The sequence below is a fragment of the Prionailurus viverrinus genome, chromosome A1 (genome assembly GCF_022837055.1).
Source record: "Prionailurus viverrinus isolate Anna chromosome A1, UM_Priviv_1.0, whole genome shotgun sequence".
Lineage (NCBI taxonomy): Eukaryota > Metazoa > Chordata > Mammalia > Carnivora > Felidae > Prionailurus > Prionailurus viverrinus.
In genome coordinates, this window is record NC_062561.1 from 154209015 (window position 1) to 154229613 (window position 20599).

At 39.7% G+C, this 20599-nt stretch overlaps 1 protein-coding gene across 1 annotated transcript in view; it reads left to right on the forward strand.

Moving 5' to 3' along the window:
• Positions 1-17381, forward strand: part of ADGRV1 (adhesion G protein-coupled receptor V1) — a 563604-nt gene extending 546223 nt beyond the window's left edge. Inside the window, exons 88-90 of the mRNA XM_047878513.1 lie at positions 4401-4592; positions 7750-7927; positions 16949-17381. Coding sequence (XP_047734469.1) covers positions 4401-4592; positions 7750-7927; positions 16949-17067 — 489 coding nt within the window. The 3' untranslated portion in view covers positions 17068-17381. The remainder of the gene's footprint in view (positions 1-4400; positions 4593-7749; positions 7928-16948) is intronic.
• The last annotated feature ends 3218 nt before the right edge of the window (positions 17382-20599 follow it).

Below are 20599 nucleotides of genomic sequence, written 5' to 3' on the forward strand. Positions count from 1 at the left end.
AAATGCATAGATATATAGGTCTTTTTACATGATCCTTTTTTTTTTTTTCAAGTTTATTTTAGAGAGAGGGAGAGAGAATCCTATGCAGGCTCCAGACTGCTAGGTCGGAGCCCAACACAGGCTCAAAGCCACCAACCATGAGATCAAGAGTTAGATACCCAACTGACTGAGCCACCCAGGCACCCCACATGATCCTTTTGCCATCTTTGTACTGAATTCTGTTTTTTCTTCTGTATGGGCAATTCATCTCTTTATTGGTTATATTTTATTAACATGTAGTTTGGGTTACCTCCACCCAAGAGGATACATGGATGTTGCATTCCCAGCATATTTTTTTAATGGTTGATAATTTCAAATGCTCTATTGGCTGAGTATAATATTCTTGGACCACTTTTTCCCCTCAGAACTTAATAGATATTGTTCCATTGTCTTTTAGCACTACTAGTTGATGTAAAGAAGTCTGAAGAAAGCCTAAAATTTACCACTTAGTCACAGATTGGCTTTTTTTCTGCTTGAATATCTTAAAGTTTAAAACTTAGTAAGGCTATGATTTGGTATTAAGGAATCTGTATCAAAATTTCCCTGGTACATGGTATTATACTTTCAATCTGAAGATTCAGTTATTTTTTTCTTTTACAAGAAATTATTATTATATTAATATTATGTCTTTTTATTCATCTTCAGTTATTCTTTGGATTCCCCTTTTCAAGTATAGCAGTGAACAATTCTTTAGTATTTTTTTCCCTATTAGCTTCTGTAATTCCTTTAATCTTTGTCTGTTTCATCTTAGTTCACTGGACTTTATATTAGCAAAATCTCCTTTATTTTCAAACTCTCTGAATCATAGTGCCAACTACTAACAGCACAGTAGTTCAACTTTTGTGGTTACAGTGAGATGTGCGGTGTCTGTAAGACCAATTTCTCATTACCTGTGGAACTCTAGGTTTTTATTCCTCAAATATTTAAGTGCTGGCACCTCTATAAACTTTACATTTTAGTGTCTAGACATTTAATTCTTTGTGTTTTAATGGCAGGCTAGGCACTATCACCTGCATATTTTTATCATGTATCATTGGCCAAAACTCTTTGCCAGAAACTGAAATAAATATTAGAAGTAGAGGTTGTGTGGAGTCAGTATGTCAGGTTGCTGAACACATTTAGCTCAGTATCTGTGAGAGCTCTTTTTGGATGGTCTGTCACACTTTGTGTGGAACATGGAAAAAATAGTGAGCTGATGTTTCGCTTTATTTAGAGCCGATTTAAAATTAAAGAAATGGGACTGGGCAGCTGTTTTTAAATGGGCTCATTGAATGCATTTGATTTTTTCACCACTTTTTTATAACTTGAAGGAATTATGGGAAGGGCGAGGCAGAGACAAAGGGGATTGCCGACGGTGACAGTTTGCATGCAGTTACGGTTTGAATACCTGGATTCTACCCTCTTGTGAGATCTTTTTACAAGTCCTGCCAAGATTAACTGCTCCTGTTTGAAGGCTGTATCGTAGTCCTCAGAGGGAGGCACTTTCAGATTGAAGATGAGTTCTCCAAATCAGCGCGAAGCCCTAAGACTTCACTTCCTTCAGGAGCAGGCAGCTTAATCAACTTGCTGTTTTACCTGGTTCTCCTCTGCCACCACTTCTCGGGAAGATCTGTCAAATAGCAAAGTTGATTCTTTCCCACCTTAATGGAACTGATAGGTATCACTGAGTTAAGCAGCCACATCTCCTGTACTTATTTTCCTCTTTGATCATATTAGGAGAATCTTTTAACTCCTTTAGACATTATGGTCTGTTTATGTCTCACTGAATGTTTGCCAATAAGTTTAAATGCCTGAATCAAAAAAATAAAATAAAATAAAAAATTGGCCATAGTAGGTATGTTTCATCCAGATACAATCTAACTAAAGACTTTGAAAACATTTTTCATCATTGTAGTAGGAGATCCAACAAAATTATCAAAATAGCAATGCGCAGAAAGAATTCCCTTCTGTCACCCTTCCCTGAGTAAAGCATAGGAACAATAGGTGGATGGATTATATAGGTCTTGCTTCTAAAAGAGTTAACCTATTACTTTGTAAGATATTGTCTCTGTGAGCAACTTGAGAGTAGGAATCTGATGTTTTCTCCTTGCATCTCAGTGCCTGACCATGCACATACAGTGGGTGGTCAGCATTTTGGATTGAACACTTGAGATTCTAGATTCTCTGTTACATTATTTTACAGACCAGCATATAAGGGAGAGCCTGGGATTGAAACATGCAGTGTTTGGGAAAGGAACTTGTTTTTACTCTGAGGTCAGGAATCTCCATGGCTGAGTACTTTAGATAAAGAAGCTCCCTTTTCTGTATTTGCCCAGCCTGGGCCGGACCCAGGCAAATGTCACACAATCTACATTTAAACATTCTCTTCTTTTCTAAAATGTTTATGTTTCCTGGGGGCACATCTAAAAGATTCAAAGTATTAGCTGTATATGTATTCTTTTAAGAAAAAGAAAAAAAAACACATGTAATTTTCACATGCAAGTTATTTTCAGCAGGCAGTTCCTTTCCTGAAGCACAAAAGGCTAGATATAAAAACAAACAAGAGAGAATGTGCTGTTTTAACAAATGGGTCCTTAGAGATGGATTTTAAAACATGGTTTTTGTTTCCTGATCTAGCTTTTACCCTATCACTTCGTAACACTTAGAGAAATACTGAAATAAATCAGAGACATTCTCACAGTTTTTAAGGCTGACAGTTTAATTTTTTTCCTGTTTTGTCTATTGCTGTGGCCAATTTAATTAGGTCATACCCATGTGAAAAATTACTTGTTCAAGAAAAATTTTGGACGTGTGTGTGTGTTTTCAGGAAGATTTATTTCTGCTAACGTTTATATCATCATTTGCATGTGAAACTAATTCACTTACCTACATAACTTAAAATACTAATGTTGCTCAAAAACAAACAAAACAACCCTAATTCAAAAGGAAACATGTTTCTGTTAGTAACTTTATATTGTGGTTAAGGTAATTATACTTAAAAATATTTTTAGCAGGTGAACCACTGATTTTAAAACATATCTGTTAATTATACAGATTGGATACCAACTCTGGAAGGGGGAGAAAGACCTAATTTATGGCAGTATTCTAGAAATGGCAACATAGCTCACATGCTAGCATGCCCATCATGCAGACTGTTTTCGAATTTCATTTTATTAAAAATTCATTGTCATTCTTATGCCTTGAGTATTTTCTAACAGACACTTTGCTATTTATACCAGCAGATACAAGTTTCAAGCCCACAAGTATATTATTTGCATTATTGCTTCCATACTCCTAGAAATGTCATGAACCATGTGAGAATGCAAGCTTCACAAAACGAAGAAACTTACTCGTATTTCATGAACAATGTTAACATTAACTCCTTTTCTTCTTTAATAAGCTTGCTTTCATTTTTGTGGATTAATGTAAGAATTTTCATAACTAAGGAGATTCTAATTTGCTTCCAAAACTTAAACACCAAGATTAACAGATACAAAAGCCACAATTTAACATATTTTATTGGCCGAAAATAAAGGTCAAAATTACCAAGCATTATAGAAGCACCATTAGAAGTATACAGTAGATCCCTTGTAGAAATCATGAAGGACAGCCAGTGTAGGCCATGTCTGGAACACAAATGCAAAATCTGAGTTGCTCTCTGTGACGGAAGCAGAGCAATTGTCAAGAGCTTGACTAGGTTGCAAAAGAATTTAAAGGGCCAGCAGATCTTTAAGAACTCACAAGCTAGCTTTGTTGTCTCCTGGAACGTTCACTGAGAAGCAAGGCACGCTAAATACCAAGCAATTCACAGAATTCCTCTGAGTCCCTACCCAGTGATGCTGTTTTCAAATGAAATAAGTCAGTGAGCTGTATAAACAAAATCAGAAGGTTCAATTAGTACTGCCCTTCTGGAAGTCTACCTCACTTCAACCATTTTGCTAGGAAAAAAATGAGAACAAGTGAGATCCATGGCAAAAGAGTAATTTTCTGGAAGGCAAGAGGTTTGCTTTCCATAACAAAAAGGTACACGGCTAATCAGATATGCGTCTGCAGTTTGTTTTCACATATTTGTAGGGCTAGATTTCAGAGTCACTTGTGTTTTAATCAAGAAAAAAAATGTGGCTTGTGTGTGTGTGTGTGTGTGTGTGTGTGTGTGTGTTTTAGTGAGGGGGCACTTTTCCCAAATAACATTGGAAAACTTTTTTGTGACATCCAGAAATTTACAGTGACCCCTTGCTAGCCTTCTAACATGTTCTGTAATTCCCAGCTTCAGGTAGAATTTGAATGCTTGTAGAAAATCTGGCTATGCTTACAACCACCTTTATTTTTCAGCTGCGGTAGCCAGATTTCCTTTAACAAACTAGTGTTATTTTCTTTTGCAGGGACTTTATGTTTTTGTGGTTTATTTCATTCTGCACAACCAGACGTGCTGCCCTATGAAGGCCAGCTACACAGTGGAAATGAATGGACACCCTGGACCCAGCACAGCCTTCTTCACACCAGGGAGTGGCATGCCTCCTGCTGGAGGGGAAATCAGCAAGTCCACGCAGAACCTTATCAGTGCTATGGAGGAGGTGCCTGCTCTTGCCTTTGCTCTTGCAGTTGCTCACGTTCTCCCCTCCCTCCCTGCCTCCTCTTCCCTCCTCCTTTCTCCCTTCCGTACCCATCTCCCCCTCTCTTCCCACCTCTCCCTCTTTCTCTCTCCCTCCCCCTTTCCCTGTCCACCTCTACCTCAAGATGATTGCAGGTTAAAAGGTACTATGTGACTTTTAAATCCCTCTCCTGGGAACAGCCTCTGATCAGTGGTATTTGATTGGCTTACTGTGGTATCATGCCTGTTACCTAATTCTTTTTTTCCCTGCCCTGTGAGCTAAACTAACCAGCGATTTGTACTGGGAAGTCAGAACGTAATTTGTCATCTCTTTCTTCAAAATCTTCCTAATTTAAAATGGCAGTGACTAGATGTGCTTTGGAAATGTTTTTTTTAAATACTGTTCTTCCTAAAAATACGTCCTTCACTCTCTTTCTTCACCCATCCCAGCTCATTACTTGGATCCCAGCAAATACTCAGTGAAAAGAAAAGAGGCTAAAACTCTTTTTAAGTACCAGAAAATATTTTAGGGCAAAAGCTTGGAAGAGGGCTTCAGCAGCACTGCTAGAAAAATCTATCCAGGATGTCCTCTGTGAGATCCACCTCCCACTGTTCTTTGCATTCTGTCCTCATCATTTTGCTTTCCTCTGCCTAAATCACATTGCCACCAATCTGTCAGTAATGCTACCCATAGCACTGGGACCAATGCTCAAAGTTTAAACTTACATGAAGACATTTGTCCAGGAAGAGATAGTATGCAGGTCCCTGACCATTTCTACAGTGCCAGAAGCATGCTTGCTTATTGCTCCTTACATAACTCACATTGCTGTCTTTGTATTAAAGAGCCAAGGGCAAGGGCACCTGCGTGGTGGCCAGTTAAGCATCGGACTCTTGTTTTAGGCTCAGGTCATGATCTCAAGGTTCCTGAGTTTGGTTCCTGAGTTCGAACCCCATGTTGGACTCTGTGCTGACGGCACAGAGTCCGCTTGAGATTCTCTCTCTCTCCTTCTCTTTCTGCCCATCTCCTGCTTGTGCTGTCTCTGTCTCTCTCAAAATAAGTAAATAAACATTTTAAAAAAGGAAAACCAAGGGAAACATTATTTGTGTTTGTATCCTGAAATCTGGCAAGAAATCAAAGTGCAGCTGTCTGAAAAGGTAATGGTTTATTGATAGGTAAGTAGGTAAATAGGTAGGTAGGTATGTAGATAGATAATCTATCTGCTCAGTGATATTTTTTGTCTCCCATGTTAAATGTTGAAAGGAATTGTATTCATGTCAGGTTAAAATTAAAATAGGTAAGTGATCACAAGTATATTTAAGAATTGGGATATGTCTTTAGTACCCTTAAATGTTTAGAAATCTAGTGCCATTTCTATATCCCCAAAGTTGTTAAAATGGAATTGTTTTCACATTGTAGTTGGTACCAATAGAAATGGATACTTTTTTTTAAAATTTTTTTTAATGTTTATTTATTTTTGAGACATAGAGAGACAGAGCATCTACGGGGGAGGGTCAGAGAGAGAGGGAGACACAGAATCGGAAGCAGGCTCCAGGCTCTGAGCTGTCAGCACAGAGCCTGGTGCGGGGCTCAAACTCACGGACCGCGAGATCATGACCTGAGCCGAAGTTGGACGCTTAACCGACTGAGCCACCCAGGCGCCCCAGAAATGGATACTTTTAGAACCAACGATTCAGGAGTGAATCTTTAAAAAAAAAAAAAAAATGTTTTTTTGTCTTTTTGATTGTTTATCCAATCTAGCATTTGTCTAGATCTGAACTATACAATACAATAGCCATTAGCCATGTGTGGCTATTTAAATTCAAACTAAGTAAAATTAAACAGCATTAAAAGTTCAGTTTGTCGCTCACCCTGGCCACATTCAAGTGCCCAGTAGCCACGTGTTCCGTGGCTGCCACAAAGGAGAGCACAGATTTAAAATATCCGTGTCATCACAGAAAGCTCTGCTGAGCGGTGTGGCTCTAGATGGTCAACTTCTTACTGAAATATTTTAAGGCTTAATCTTCTCTCACATTATTCCTACAGTCCTCAGGTCACTTTTCTCAGCAGGAGGCTCCCCTGTAGTCTCTCAGAAAACCCCGTGTCAGGAGGGAGCAGCTGTGACAATTCAGTTCCTGGGCCTGAGCCACTACTTGAATGTTCATGTAGGGTGTTGCACAATGGCACACCCTTCAAGTGTGTCCTGCCTTCCTCAGAAGCTCAGAATTGGCCTTGATCCAGCTGTCAGTGAGGGACTGTCAGCGACATTCTAGAAAGCCACGCAGAGAAGGGAAAGCATTAGGCAAGGAAGGATTAAGGGGTTGTTTATCAGTGACCCAGAGGGAAGTGAATACATTTAATCATTTTGGGTTAGAACTATCTTTTTAATCATTTAATCCAATGATTGTGTGAAGATTTATTTTGTAACTGGAAGTTTCTACCTTTTACTCCCCTTAGGCTATTTTGTCCACCACTCCATTAACTCCCCCCATTATATTCTTAACAGTTTCCTTCCCATACATCCTACAAAAAAATAAAACATGTTGTTTGGGTTTAAAAAATAATTTTCTTTCTGATTCTGTGTCTCCCTCTCTCTCTGCCCCTCCCCCGTTCATGCTCTGTCTCTCTCTGTCCCAAAAATAAAATAAAAAAAAATAAAAAAAAAATGGGGCGCCTGGGTGGCGCAGTCGGTTAAGCGTCCGACTTCAGCCAGGTCACGATCTCACGGTCCGGGAGTTTGAGCCCCGCGTCAGGCTCTGGGCTGATGGCTCAGAGCCTGGAGCCTGTTTCTGATTCTGTGTCTCCCTCTCTCTCTGCCCCTCCCCCGTTCATGCTCTGTCTCTCTCTGTCCCAAAAATAAAATTAAAAAAAAATAATAATAATAATAATTTTCTTTCCCCACACATGACCACATAGAAATCTACAAGTAATTCTAATAGATAAATTGTTGAGAAACACCAGATTAGGTTGTCTCTAAGGACAAAAGGTAAAATTAAAGAGGTCTTCTTCTAAACAGTTCAGCAGTCCCTTCACTTGATATTTGTAATAAGAATGTGGAGATAAATTATTCATGTAGATATCAGAGTAACTATGTAGGTGTTGATATTATTGTTTCCTTTTCTCCCCACCCTACACCAAAAAGGTGCCACCTGATTGGGAGAGAGCATCCTTCCAACAAGCCAGTCAGGCCAGCCCTGACCTGAAGCCAAGTCCGCAGAATGGCGCCACATTTCCTTCCTCTGGAGGATATGGCCAGGGGTCACTAATAGCTGATGAGGAGTCCCAGGAGTTTGATGACTTGATATTTGCATTAAAAACTGGTATGTATGGACCCACAAACCACATTAGAAGTAGGCACTCTTGCTATGCTACAACTTATATCCTCTTCCCATGAAGTGCACATCCTGATTCTCATGACCCATTCCTAATCCTAGCCAAACTTTAGGATATTTTGTTCTTGGCACCAACTATAACACAATCTAGAAATAATTTATAATTTGCTTTTAAGAAAAAGGCATACTCTAAATGTAAATGTCTCTGTCCTGGAATCTTGATGTAACACCAAGATACCATTGAAACAATCTCAGTGTTGTAAGACAATCTGGTAGGGATCTCACTCAGAGAGTTTTGCCTCTGACCTGCCATGGAGACCTGGAGTGTCTTTGAAGCAAAGAATTTCAAAGGCAGTATCATGGGCGGCATGTAGTTCTTTCGTTTTCCAAGCACCATCACATATTGTATCTCACTGGCTCCCCCTACATGTTCAACCCCACTCAGCCTGTGACCCCAATAGATAGTTGTTTTCAAATCAAATATAAGGGTTTTTTCCTTTCCTTTAAACATTTTTTTTTAAATTATTAAGTAAACTCAACCCCAACGTGGGGCTTGAACTTAAGACCCTGAGATCAAAAGTCCCATGCTATCGACTGAGCCAGGTAGGTGCCCCTGCAGTTTTTTTTTTTAATTTTTTTCCTCAGAAAGATCTTGAACTGCCAGTGGTATAAAAATTTCAGTGAAATTTTCATTTCTAGGTGTGCAAGCAAGCAAGAAGATATGTCGATGCTCAGATGAGCCTATTAAAATAATTATTCCAAGTATATTTTACTATATATATATATATGCCTATATTAAGAATAGTGCTTGGAGGGGCACCTGGATGGCTCAGGCAGTTAAGGGTTCAACTTCAGCTCAGGTCATGATCTTGCAGTTTGTGGCTACGAGCCCCACATCAGGCTCTGTGCTGACAGCTCAGAGCCTGGAGTCTGCTTCAGATTCTGTGTCTCCTTCTCTCTATGCCTCTCCCCTGCTTGCTCTCTGTGTCTCTCTCGAAAACAAATAAACATCAAAAAAAAAAAATTAAAGAAAAAAGAATAGTGTTTGGAAAATGAATACTTTCCAATATTCATATCCAACAATATTGTTGGAAAAATGAATGAATGAAAGAAAAATGAAACTTAAGAGTTTGCTTGGAGGAATAGACATTCACACAAACATGATATGAGGAAGAGTAAATAAGTAGTGAAAAGAAATAATAATTATTGAAGAGATCAAGGAAATCTTTTTTTTTTTTTAATTTTTTTTTGCAACGTTTTTATTTATTTTTGGGACAGAGAGAGACACAGCATGAACGGGGGAGGGGCAGAGAGAGAGGGAGACTCAGAATCGGAAACAGGCTCCAGGCTCTGAGCCATCAGCCCAGAGCCCGACGCGGGGCTCGAACTCACGGAATGCGAGATCGTGACCTGGCTGAAGTCGGACACTTAACCGACTGCGCCAGCCAGGCGCCCCACAAGGAAATCTTTTTAAATGCTCTCAATTGTATCTTGAAAAATATGTAGGTTTTAAATAGGTGAAGGGTGGAGGAAAGGCATTGCAGACTGAGGGAGTAGAATGAGCCATGCCTTGGGGCTTACAGGTGCTCAGTTTATAGGTGCCTGGGGAGAAGAGACCCTGTCTGCAGCATGGCCAGGGTGGAAGGTGATTGCATCCAGGCAGCAGCACGAAGGCCTGAAACCTGCATGGTTTATAATTTACTGTAGTTCCCCAACTGGGTTTCAGCGAACCACCTCCTTGAGATATTTATAGCCCTCCTCAATGGGAGGATCCCCTGACTGAGTCTATTTGGGAAACTGCAAAGATTCACAATTCAATTAGCATTTTAGCAGCTCTGAAAAGTCCTAGAGTAAAGAAACCCACTTCACTTAATTTAACCTGGTGTTTCCGGAACACATTTAGTAATAGATTCATTTTGTGGGAGCAGAACACTTGCTGGTATTTTACATAATGTTAAAATGCTGCTCAGATTCCATGTTAAGGAGTGGGATTTTTATAGAACCTAGTGAGCCATGGAGGTTTTTGAGGAGAGGAATGGCATGTTCCCACTGGTTTTTGAGGCAAAATAACTCTTACAAAAGTATGAAGAGTAAATTTAGAAGCAAAACCAGAAAGGCTGGGAGATTGTTGCAATTGTCCAAGGGAATGGGGTTTGGGTCCCAGATTTAGGAAGTGGAAATAAGAAAGAGAAGATGAGCACAAGAGGAAGGCTGAGCGAGCACTCAGAGGACAGTCAGTAAAGGCTTCTGCTTCTCACTTCAGAGGCTGAGGAATCATGTAAAGAACATTTGTTCATTGATTTGTTTGCCGCGAGAAACTGGTGAGTTCAGATTTGGACTTATTGGTTGTTAGGCCTGGTGGATCTTAAACATTCAGGCTTGAAGGATCTTAAGCTGAGGGTTTAGGATTGAAGGTATTGGTTTGAAATGCATCCATGCGGAGACTATATTTGAAGCTGTGGGGATGGACAAGTTTGATCTTGGGAGAATGAAGGAGAGAGAGAAGAAGAAAAGAGGTGAGGAAGAGAAAGAAGAACATCCTGGATAATATCTGCCTTTCAAGAGTGAATAGAAGAGGGTCCCACAAAGGAAACTGCAGCGTGCTGAGAAGGAAGTAAAGAGACAAGAAAGTTTTATGAAGGAGGTAATGAACAACTGCCCAAAATGCTCACTAGCATTAGGACTAGAAAGGGGCTTTCAGATTACTAATAATTCTCAGGGAAGATTATGTCCCCAGCACTACAAAGTGGTCAGTTGTTATTATGACACTGAAAACATAAAATGAATTCTTGCAGGATAATTAAATTAGATGTGGGTCCTATATATATAACAAGTATTAAATGCATTCAGTTCAGGAATGTATGGAATGACTTGCTTACTTATAGATGAGTTTAGCATTCTTTGGAGCTCATTAAACTTGTTAGGAAATAAATACTTAAAAAGACCAAAATAACACTCTGTAACATTGGATCCCTCTGTTTTCAGAAAAGCACCACCCCCTAGATGCTTCATCGTAGAATATGGTCAAATCAGAGGAGCAGTCCACATACCATTCCACCTACAGCTGAATTTACAGTTGATGCATAGGCCGGATTTGGCCCAACAGAGGGTTTTGTTTGATTCTCATAGTGTTGTAACATTTTTTTAAGTACACATTTAAGAATTTAGAGAAATTCCAGGGTGCCTGGCTGACTCAGTCAGACTATGCAACCCTTGATCTTGGGGTCATGATTTCAAGCCCCACGTTGGGTATAGAGATTACTTGAAAACAAAAATCTTAAAAAAAAAATTTAGAGGTGTCCCATAAAACCCCACAATTTCTTTTTTTGAAAAATCTAGCAACAGAGTGCTTAAAGTCTAGCACAATCCTAAAATCTCCTTGATTAGAGTTGTGTAATGGCTGCCCCTTTAGACAGAGCATGAGATCTTTGATTTGTCCAGTGCTCACTAGACCTGGGTCACTGGTCTAAGCTATCCCACCTGGTCTCTGTGACATTTGAGTTCATAAACCTTAATGTATCACAGGTCCACTTTAACCATGGCTCACTCCAGCTCTCATACTGGGTCTTCTAAGCCTTTTTCATTTAAACCACTAAACAACTTTGAAAAGCTATCTAACCCTTTGCATAAAAATGTAAAGGTTTTCATAAGTTGAAATAGGATCAAATAATGTAATTTCCACTGTATTATAAGTTTAAAATGAAAATTTTACATTATTCTTTTAAACTATTTCATAGGAATCTGAATATCATAGCAACTAGATACCCATTGTTATTCATTCCATTTTTAAAATATAGGAGCAGACTTTTTTCTTAGAGTTGGAAATTTTATATAATTGTCTTTTCTCCTTGAACTTGTATTTCCACTCCACTCCCACCACATAATTTTATCCTAATGTAATATATTTTGTGCTTGAAATTCATTTAATCTTCACTTACTTATACTCCTCTCTCACAAAACATGTATATAAATTGAAATTTAAAATTATTCTGTGGTCATAAGGCTATATATAAAGTGTCCAAATTTTCTTTTATTATCATTATAGTTATTATTAATCTACAGTTGAGTAAGTCAGCACTGATTTTAAAATATTAAATGTTGTGATAAGTAATTATCAAAAACTCATGAGAAGAGTGCACCTTGGGACGCCTGGCTGGCTCAGTCAGATCTCATGGCCTTAAATTCAAGCCCCACCTTGGATAAATAAATAAACTTAAAAAACAAACTTAAATAAGTAAACTTTAAAAAAAAAAGGAGTGCACATAGAAGTTAAAGATCTGGGAATACATTTTCTTCAAGCTCTCTTTCTCATACCACCCTAGAGCCTTTGAAAAGCCATGTACCAAAGGTAAAGGAATCCCAGTGCTTCAGATGCTTTGTAAAGGACATCAGAGGCACTGACCTGGAGCATTGTATAGTATTAGATTATGAGGTGAGTGACCAGATTTTTATGTTGATCCAAAAATGACAAGATTCTAGAATATGTCAGGCTTGGAACATATTAGGCTTAGAAACAGGGTCTTTCTTCACTGAGGACTCCTCCCAGAGAGACTAATCTGATTCCTTATCATCCCTCATCTCTTAGCTTCCTGGCTTTACTCAGGCCAAGGACACAAATGTCATGGTAAACATTTCTTTATTGAAAACTTCAAATGATTTCTTTTTCAGTCAGAAGAAAATAAATAACAAGTCCTTGAATAGAAACAAAAACATTCAGAATCAAGGCCCAAATGCTCAAACTGCTCTAAGAACTCATTAATAAATTTCTCTTTCAGCTATATCACATAAAATCACAATGACTTATTTAACTTCAAAAACTTCTAGAGACCAGTGTGCTAAATAAAGTTAAGTGGGCCTCAAAATGGAAGAGCAGGGATTTGGAAAGCTAGAAGATTGAGGGAGAATGACCTTTGTATTACTGTCACATTTGAAAAATCCACAGAAAATAGGAATGTGCCTTGGGGTCAGAGAGCCCAGTGTTGGCAACCTAGTTCTGCAGTCCACTATCTGTGTGATTTTCAGCAAGTGACTCAAGCTTTCAGTTTCCTCATTTAGCTAATAAGAGTTATTATAAGTAGTTGGTAAGTTTTCCTGGGGTTTAGAGATTGTTAGTGTAAAGAATCTATCAGTAGCTGGCAGTCTAAGTTCAGTAGCACATTGTATAAATTATTTGTTGGGTTCAGCTCATTGTTATGCTTAAAAACAATTTTCTTTAGTTTATTAAATTTTTTGAAAATTTATTTATTTTTGAAAGACAGAGAAGGAGTGGGAGAGGGGCAGAGAGAAAGGGGGACACAGAATCTGAAGCAGGCTTCAGGCTCTGAGCTGTCAGCACAGAGCCCAACGCCAGGCACAAACTCCCGAACCATGAGATCATGACCTGAGCCGAAGTCAGACGCTTAACTGACTGAGTCACCCAGGTGCCCCTTTTTCAGTTTATTTATTTATTTTGAGAGAGATAGAGACAGTGCAAGTGGGGGAGGGGCAGAGAGAAAGGGGGAGAGAGAGAATCCCAAACAGGCCCCACACCTTAATCACAGATATTCGAGGCTTGAAACCAGAAACTTAGAGATCATGATCTGAGCCAAAACCAAGAGCCAGCAGCTAAACTGACTGAGCCACCCAGGTGCCCCTAAAAACAATTTTACATATCCATACTGTATTCTGAAACACCCGGGTGTTCATTGCATCATGACTATTAAGTGAAGTAGGAATGGGGGTGGCTTGAATATGTGCCGAGAAAGTTTAAAATGTGTTCTAGACCAGGGACAAAGTAGCACAATTAGAACTGCCACCACAAAAGACAGTATGGTAGAGAAGAAAACACCTTATATTTGGGGTCAGAAGACCATTGGACATCTTCACTCTGGGATTTCCCTGCTATGTGACATGAGCAAGTCAGTCAACACCCTGATCTCCACTCAATCCCTGCATCTGTAAAACAAGACTAATAATCACCCTTTCCTAACTAAACTGTATTGAAATGTTGAAGAAAGGAGAGGCACTAGATGAATGTAAAATATTACATCTAGTTTCTTTGATATTACCTATTCTACCATAGGGAAAGGTGACTATTACCACAGTTAGTGGATTTTTCTTGAATTTCTGGCTTAAAATTTAAGCAGAAAAATTCCTTTCAGAAAATCCTGATACTCACTGCAAAACACCCTCCCAGACTACTTATGCATTACAAAGATCCCAGAAGCCTGGGGCTATGCTCCCAGTCTGTCCTGTTATTACTGTGTGTAATATGGGCCCTTTCTGAGTCTCAGTGAGGGATTAAGAATTGAGTAATATGCATTTATTTCAGCTTGGGAGAAACTGAGAAGGAGGATGAGCTGGGTCATGTAGATGTGGTGATTCAAGGGGAGACTCTATCTACAACCTCCTGACATTCCACAGGGCTCTGGGTTACAAACAAGATGGTGACAGCCATTACTTTGAAAGCTACACCCCGTGTTAAACCTCCCAGCCCAGTCCCCTCTGTTCCTTGCTGTCTGCTCAGGAGGCTTTCGGTACAGAACTTCTCTCTGGTGTGCTTTGTAAATATGCTGGGCAAACACTTCTGTATTCCTAAGGAGATTTGGAGCAGACCAGCACAAAGTCAGTGGGAGCTCATACTAGTTTGTTCATTAAGCCCCACTCTGCCCTGATGGTAATCATGGTGTCCTCTCCTTCTCTGTAGTTGATCTCCTATTGGGCAACTTTGTTATTTAGCCCTTTTGTTCCTCCTTACCTGAGGCTGCTACTGGCCTCAGGGCCTCAGTTACCTTCTCCTTATAGAGTGGCCAAGGTCTTCCAATCCACTCAGGTTCTTCCAAGTGGGACAGTTCCCCTGCTCCCCTGGCAGAGAAGCATGGACCTTTTATCCTCCTTCTAAGACATAATAGCAGATTCAAATATTACCTCAGGGGCCAAGCAGATACTGTAGATGACGCAAGAGGACCAGATGAGAAAACAGTGGCAAACCAGAGGGTAGTGCCAGGTCCATGTTTTTGCTTTTTTTTTTTTCCATTCCAAAAATGCAGGCCTAGTGCTGCCCTCTGCTTTTTCAAGAGAAACCAAAAATCTGATTTTTTTTTTCACATTAAATGTGTTCGTTTTGGCAACTAAATTTCTAAAAATGTTGTCATTGGCAATATTTTAGTTATTAACTTCCAAGGGTGCATGGGTGTTTGTTATACATTTCGCTCCATGACTTATATATACATTATCTGGAGAGATACCACATAATTTATTATCCAAACCTGGGCAGTTTAAGAGAAAAAAGGGTATGTGATTCATATTTTTTCAGGTATAAACTAGGGCTTTTCTTTTCAAGTATTGCATTCTCTACCTCCCTGTTTTGCAGGAATGTGAAAGAGCTATCTGTGGAAGGGTGTGGGAATGGGCCTTGATGGATGGGCAGGAAGATACTCAGGCTGGAATTAATGGGCACATGAAGGACGAGACAAGAGACCTGATCACTTTGAGAAAGCTTTCCAATAGGCAAATGTTGAAGTATGTCTATTTGGTAGGGTAGAGCCAGATTAGGAAGTGTCCTGAAAGCCAATGCAGACGGTTCCAGACTTGATGTGTTAGTGACACATCAGGAAGAAGAGGGCAGTGAAATGTAGAAAGGATCAGAGGAACAGAACGGGCAATAAGGCTGGAAGAAACATTGTTGAGAACTAGAACGCAGAGCATAGTTTATTAATACATTCAGCAAACATTCACTGAACACCCACAGTGTGCTGAGCACTGTCCTGTGAGTTAGAAGATTCAAAGATATGAGGGATATGATGCAATGAGGGAGTCAGAAATTTTGAAAGAGAACCATCAGGTTTCTGTGGGTAGCCAAGGTAACCGCTGAGTTGATACTGACAGGAAGAATGGAGGCAGCCAGATTAAGGAGGTAGGGGATGAGAAGGGCATCTCAGGCAGGGGAATAGTAGTGAGACGGCAGGTTAGAGAGCAAAACGGGTCACGCAGATAGTGTGGGCCTTGAAGTGGGACTGAAGACAAGGCCTCCAGTGGTGAGACAGAAGGAAGAGATTCAGGAGAAAGCAGAAGAGCTCTGGAAAGAACCAGCAGGTCTGGGGATGAGATGAGCAAGTGTAGTGTCCCAGAAGCAAAGGGTGGAAGTGGGGTTTCAACAGCAACCTTTCACAGAGAGGGTGGGGAGGACAGACCCAGAAGAAGGAGGGCTTGGCTAGAAGAAGGCAGTGGTGGGCTCCTCCTTCCATCCCCAACTAGGTTAAGACGAACCTAATTCATAGCTACCAACTCTGCACATGTGCCTTTCCTGCGTTTCAAACAGAAAGGGAAGTCTCGGCTGCCCAGCAACTGGTTTTTCACTTTCCTTCTTGTTTGCAGCGTGTGTGCCCAGCAGAGGGGGAGGAGTGGGACCTGTAATCCATAGTGATTCAGCCCAGCAGCACACCCTGTGACCACATCCCCATTCTGTGTGTGAGTGTGAGAGTGTAAGTGTGTGTGTGTGAGAGAACATGAGAGTTTGTGTTCCTCCGCGCATTAGACAAGAGAAGAACAAGGTATTACTCCAGCACAGTGTTAAATTCTCTGAATTATTCTGAGTTGTAAAACGAGGAGTGAACAGTGGGGCTTCCTCAAAACAGAGATTCTGGGCGCTCTCTGTAATTAACAGCTAGCCTTGTGGTTTTGTGTGTGGATCTGTTTTGGTTCTGTGTTATGCAATTATTTTTATATTGGGATCAGATCTGAGTCATTCAGACAGAGCCTGTGTCTTCCGGGCGCTGATATGACAGCAGGTGTTGTCAGTGCAGCTCTTTCTTCTCAGAGCATGCAGCTCTTGATCTCGGGGTGGTGAGTTCAAACCCTACATTGGGTGTGGAGCCTACTTAAAAAAAATTAATAATGATATCTATTCGAAATGTGTAGCTCGCTATTTACCAGTGTAATAGAAATAAACGTGTTGTTTTGATTTAACTTGGCCCTCAAAACACTGCACTAATGGTTGGGAGTTTTGTGTGTATTCTTTTTCTATTACAGGTGCTGGTCTCAGTGTCAGTGATAATGAATCGGGTCAAGGGAGCCAGGAGGGAGGCACCTTGACTGACTCCCAGATCGTGGAACTCAGGAGGATACCCATTGCTGACACCCACCTCTAGCGCCTTAGTGACCATTAGAATGATACTTTCGTATTTGTATTGGTTTTGAGCTAAAACTCTAATTTTTTACATACAGCTCTATAATAGGAACCTATGAATTGTACTGGATGATTAACCCAGAAGTGATTGTTGTGTTGGGAATATGAGTTACTTATCTTTGTGCAACCTGAAAATTCATTGCTATGATGAAGACTGGATCAATTCCTATCCCTTATACCATATATTCCAAGAATACTAGTTGTTTTTTTAATCATCCTGCATGGCTAACATTGTTTAATAAAAGTAATAACGATCAATAAAAACAATAGAATCCATATGACATCACCCAGGCTCGTTGTTTATGAGGAAATGTTGTGTATGAGCAAAGAAACACGCTTATCTAGTGTGGTCAAGCACCTTTTTTCTTCCAGCATTGACACAGGTCATCCAGACTTAAGACTTTACAGCTTTTAGAAGACTTTCATTCCTAAAAACCATAAAATGTTATCGTCTGTTAAAGATTCTACACTACGTGTTGATGGGGATACTGCAGTTTGCATCATCTTTCATCAAAAGTATGTATTTCTGCTCATTATAAAATTAGGGATCTGAACATTTTCCAAAATAAATGTTCTGTTCCCAGTTAAAAATAACTACTACATCAAGCATTTTAGCACAGCTAAGAAGAGGAGCATTTAAACAGTGCAGTTTGTTTAGGAGAAATATTTCTGGGTTTTGATTTTTCAGTCTTTCTTTGTCTTGGAATGAGAAATCAGAAAGTCTGTCCCAGAACAAACACTATTGTGTTTGTGATGATTTCATTGACTGTGGTTCCAGAAGAATCATTAGGAACAGAACACATTTGTCCTAAGGAAGCCTTTGTGACCTTTTGTTTCTGAATTTTTTAGTATTTTTGAGAAAATCAGTATCATCTCAACAAAGAAATTAAAATTAAAAATAATTAAATTTTTTTTCAACGTTTATTTATTTTTGGGACAGAGAGAGACAGAGCATGAACGAGCAAGGGGCAGAGAGAGAGGGAGACACAGAATCGGAAACAGGCTCCAGGCTCTGAGCCATCAGCCCAGAGCCCGATGCGGGGCTCGAACTCACGGACCGCGAGATCATGACCTGGCTGAAGTTGGACGCTTAACCGACTGCGGCACCCAGGCGCCCCATAAATAATTAAGAGAAAACTTTGTTCCTTTAGAGTCATAATTAAAACACCTAAGTGTCCTTTAATTACTTAAGCATGGATTTACTTTTTATAAAACCTGAGTGGCATTATTTATCTTGATGAGATTGTGAAATGACTCTTCTCTTTCTGTTAGTCCTCCCCCACTCCTATCCCCTCCCTCTTACATTGAGTGTTCATGAGTGGATTGTCACTGTAGGTAGGAAACAAAAAGCTGCCCAACAAAATCAAACAGCATAACAAACAAAGTTCCGTCCTTGGTGGAGTTATAATCCTTTTTGGAAACTTTAGAATAGGTGGTAACAGGATTGTATTTACGTTATGTGACAAATAAGTTGGTTGTCTCTTTCAGCCCCAGCACTGCTCTGTATACAGTCTGTTTCATGATAGGGTGGAGGCAATTGATGAAATTGGTTATAATATGTAAAATCTAAGATGAAAATTTTAGACTTGGTAACATTGAAATTGTTAGTAGATTTTAATGACTTGGGGGCTTATGTAATGATGATAGAAATGTGAGATTTCATTGCGTGGAATCTGTAAGTCATAGTCACTGTAACATTTTCCACAGAAAACTAGATTCTTATTTGTCACTTAAGGTATTTTCTTAAGGAATTTACTTAGGGTAAAATCAGTCTCGTTACCACCATTTTTTAAAATAATTTTTTTACGTTTATTTATGTTGAGAGAGACAGAGCAGGAGCAAGAGAAAGGCAGAGCGAGAGGAGAGAGAATCCCAAGCAGGCTCTGCAGGGTCAGTGCAGAGCCCAACATGAGGCTTGAACTCATGAAACAGTGAGATCATGACCTGAGGTGAAATCAAGAGTCAGATGCTTAACAGACTGAGCCAACCCAGGCGCTCCAACCACCACCTTTAAAGTTCATGAAAAGCCTACTCACAATTGCCAGTAGCTACTCACTTTCATTTCTGCATATTGTCAGAATTTAGGGAAAGTCTGGCCTAAAACATGACAAATGGGATACATTTTTACTTCAGGTTATTGGATTTGTATGGCTGTCCAAAGTACCATTTTAACAAGGAATCAAAAGGACTACCTGCTGCTGTTCAGCAGGATTCTTTTAAATATTGGAAGGAAAGAAACAAAATTTCCAGAAGCCACAGTGCTAAAATAAATAAACTTTATGTTCTAACAGCAGCAATATTTTGCCATCCTGTTTCCTCTCACTGTAGATTAAAATGGGACATTTGCCCGGGAAGTATAATACTGTGTAGGAAGAAACAAATCAAATCAAATTCCTAAAAATGAAAACTAAAGAAAGGGTTGAGACTACTGTGTTGCAATTGCTTTTTTTCAGGGGGTTTGAACATCTTTCTTCATGACACTTCTTAAAATTAATTAATTAATTTTTGAAAGGTGGGGGGAGGAGCAGAGAGAGAGGATCTGAAGCTGGTTCTGTACTGACAGTGAGAGGCCACTGCAGGGCTCGAACTCACGAAGAGAAAGATCATGACCTGAGCCAGGTAGGATGCCTTAACTGACTGAGCCCACGAGGCGCCCCTCTTCGTGACAGTAAAAAAAAAAAATTTTTTTAATGTTTATTTATTTTTGAGAGACAGAGACAGAGTGTGAGTTGGGGAGGGTCAGAGAGAGAGGGAGACACAGAATCAAAGCAGACTCCAGGTTCCCAGTGGTCAGCACAGAGCCCCATGCGGGGCTCGAACTCACAAACCTCGAGGTCATGACCTGAGCCTAAGTCAGTCGCTTAACCAACTAAACCACCCAGGCACCCCTTTGTGACATTTTTAAAGGAGCTTGATTAAGATGTAATTCACATCCCATACAATGCACCCATTTAAAGTGTGCAATTCAGTAGTATTTGGTATATTGGATTATTGGGGTTTCTTTATTGTAAGATATATGTAATACAAAATTTGTCATTTTAACCATTTTTATTGTAATTTTTAAATTCAGTGGCATTAATTACCTTTACAATGCTATTCACCCCTCCCCTCTATTTCCAAAACTATTTCACCACCCTAAACAGAAACTCTGTTTTTCTCATCTCCATGACATTTTCTGTCCTCTGTCGATAGACACCTAACATTTCCTTGGGAAATGTCTCTGCTGTATTTTTGTGATCTTAAATTTGTTCTTCTTTTTGCCTCAGGTTTTCTTCAATTTTTATTTTCTAGAACATTAAAAAAAAAAAAAGATTTTCTCATTCTGGATGCAAGCGCAGACAGGCATGCTACTGAGGTATGGAGTAGCGTTGTTGCTGTTGGAATTCCTACCAAGATAGGAGTGCAGGCAAATGAAAATCTTAGTGAGTAAAACAGAAAGAATTTCACTCTGGAACTTTAGCTTTAAGTTGTTTTTCAGTTTCTTGATGTGTCTT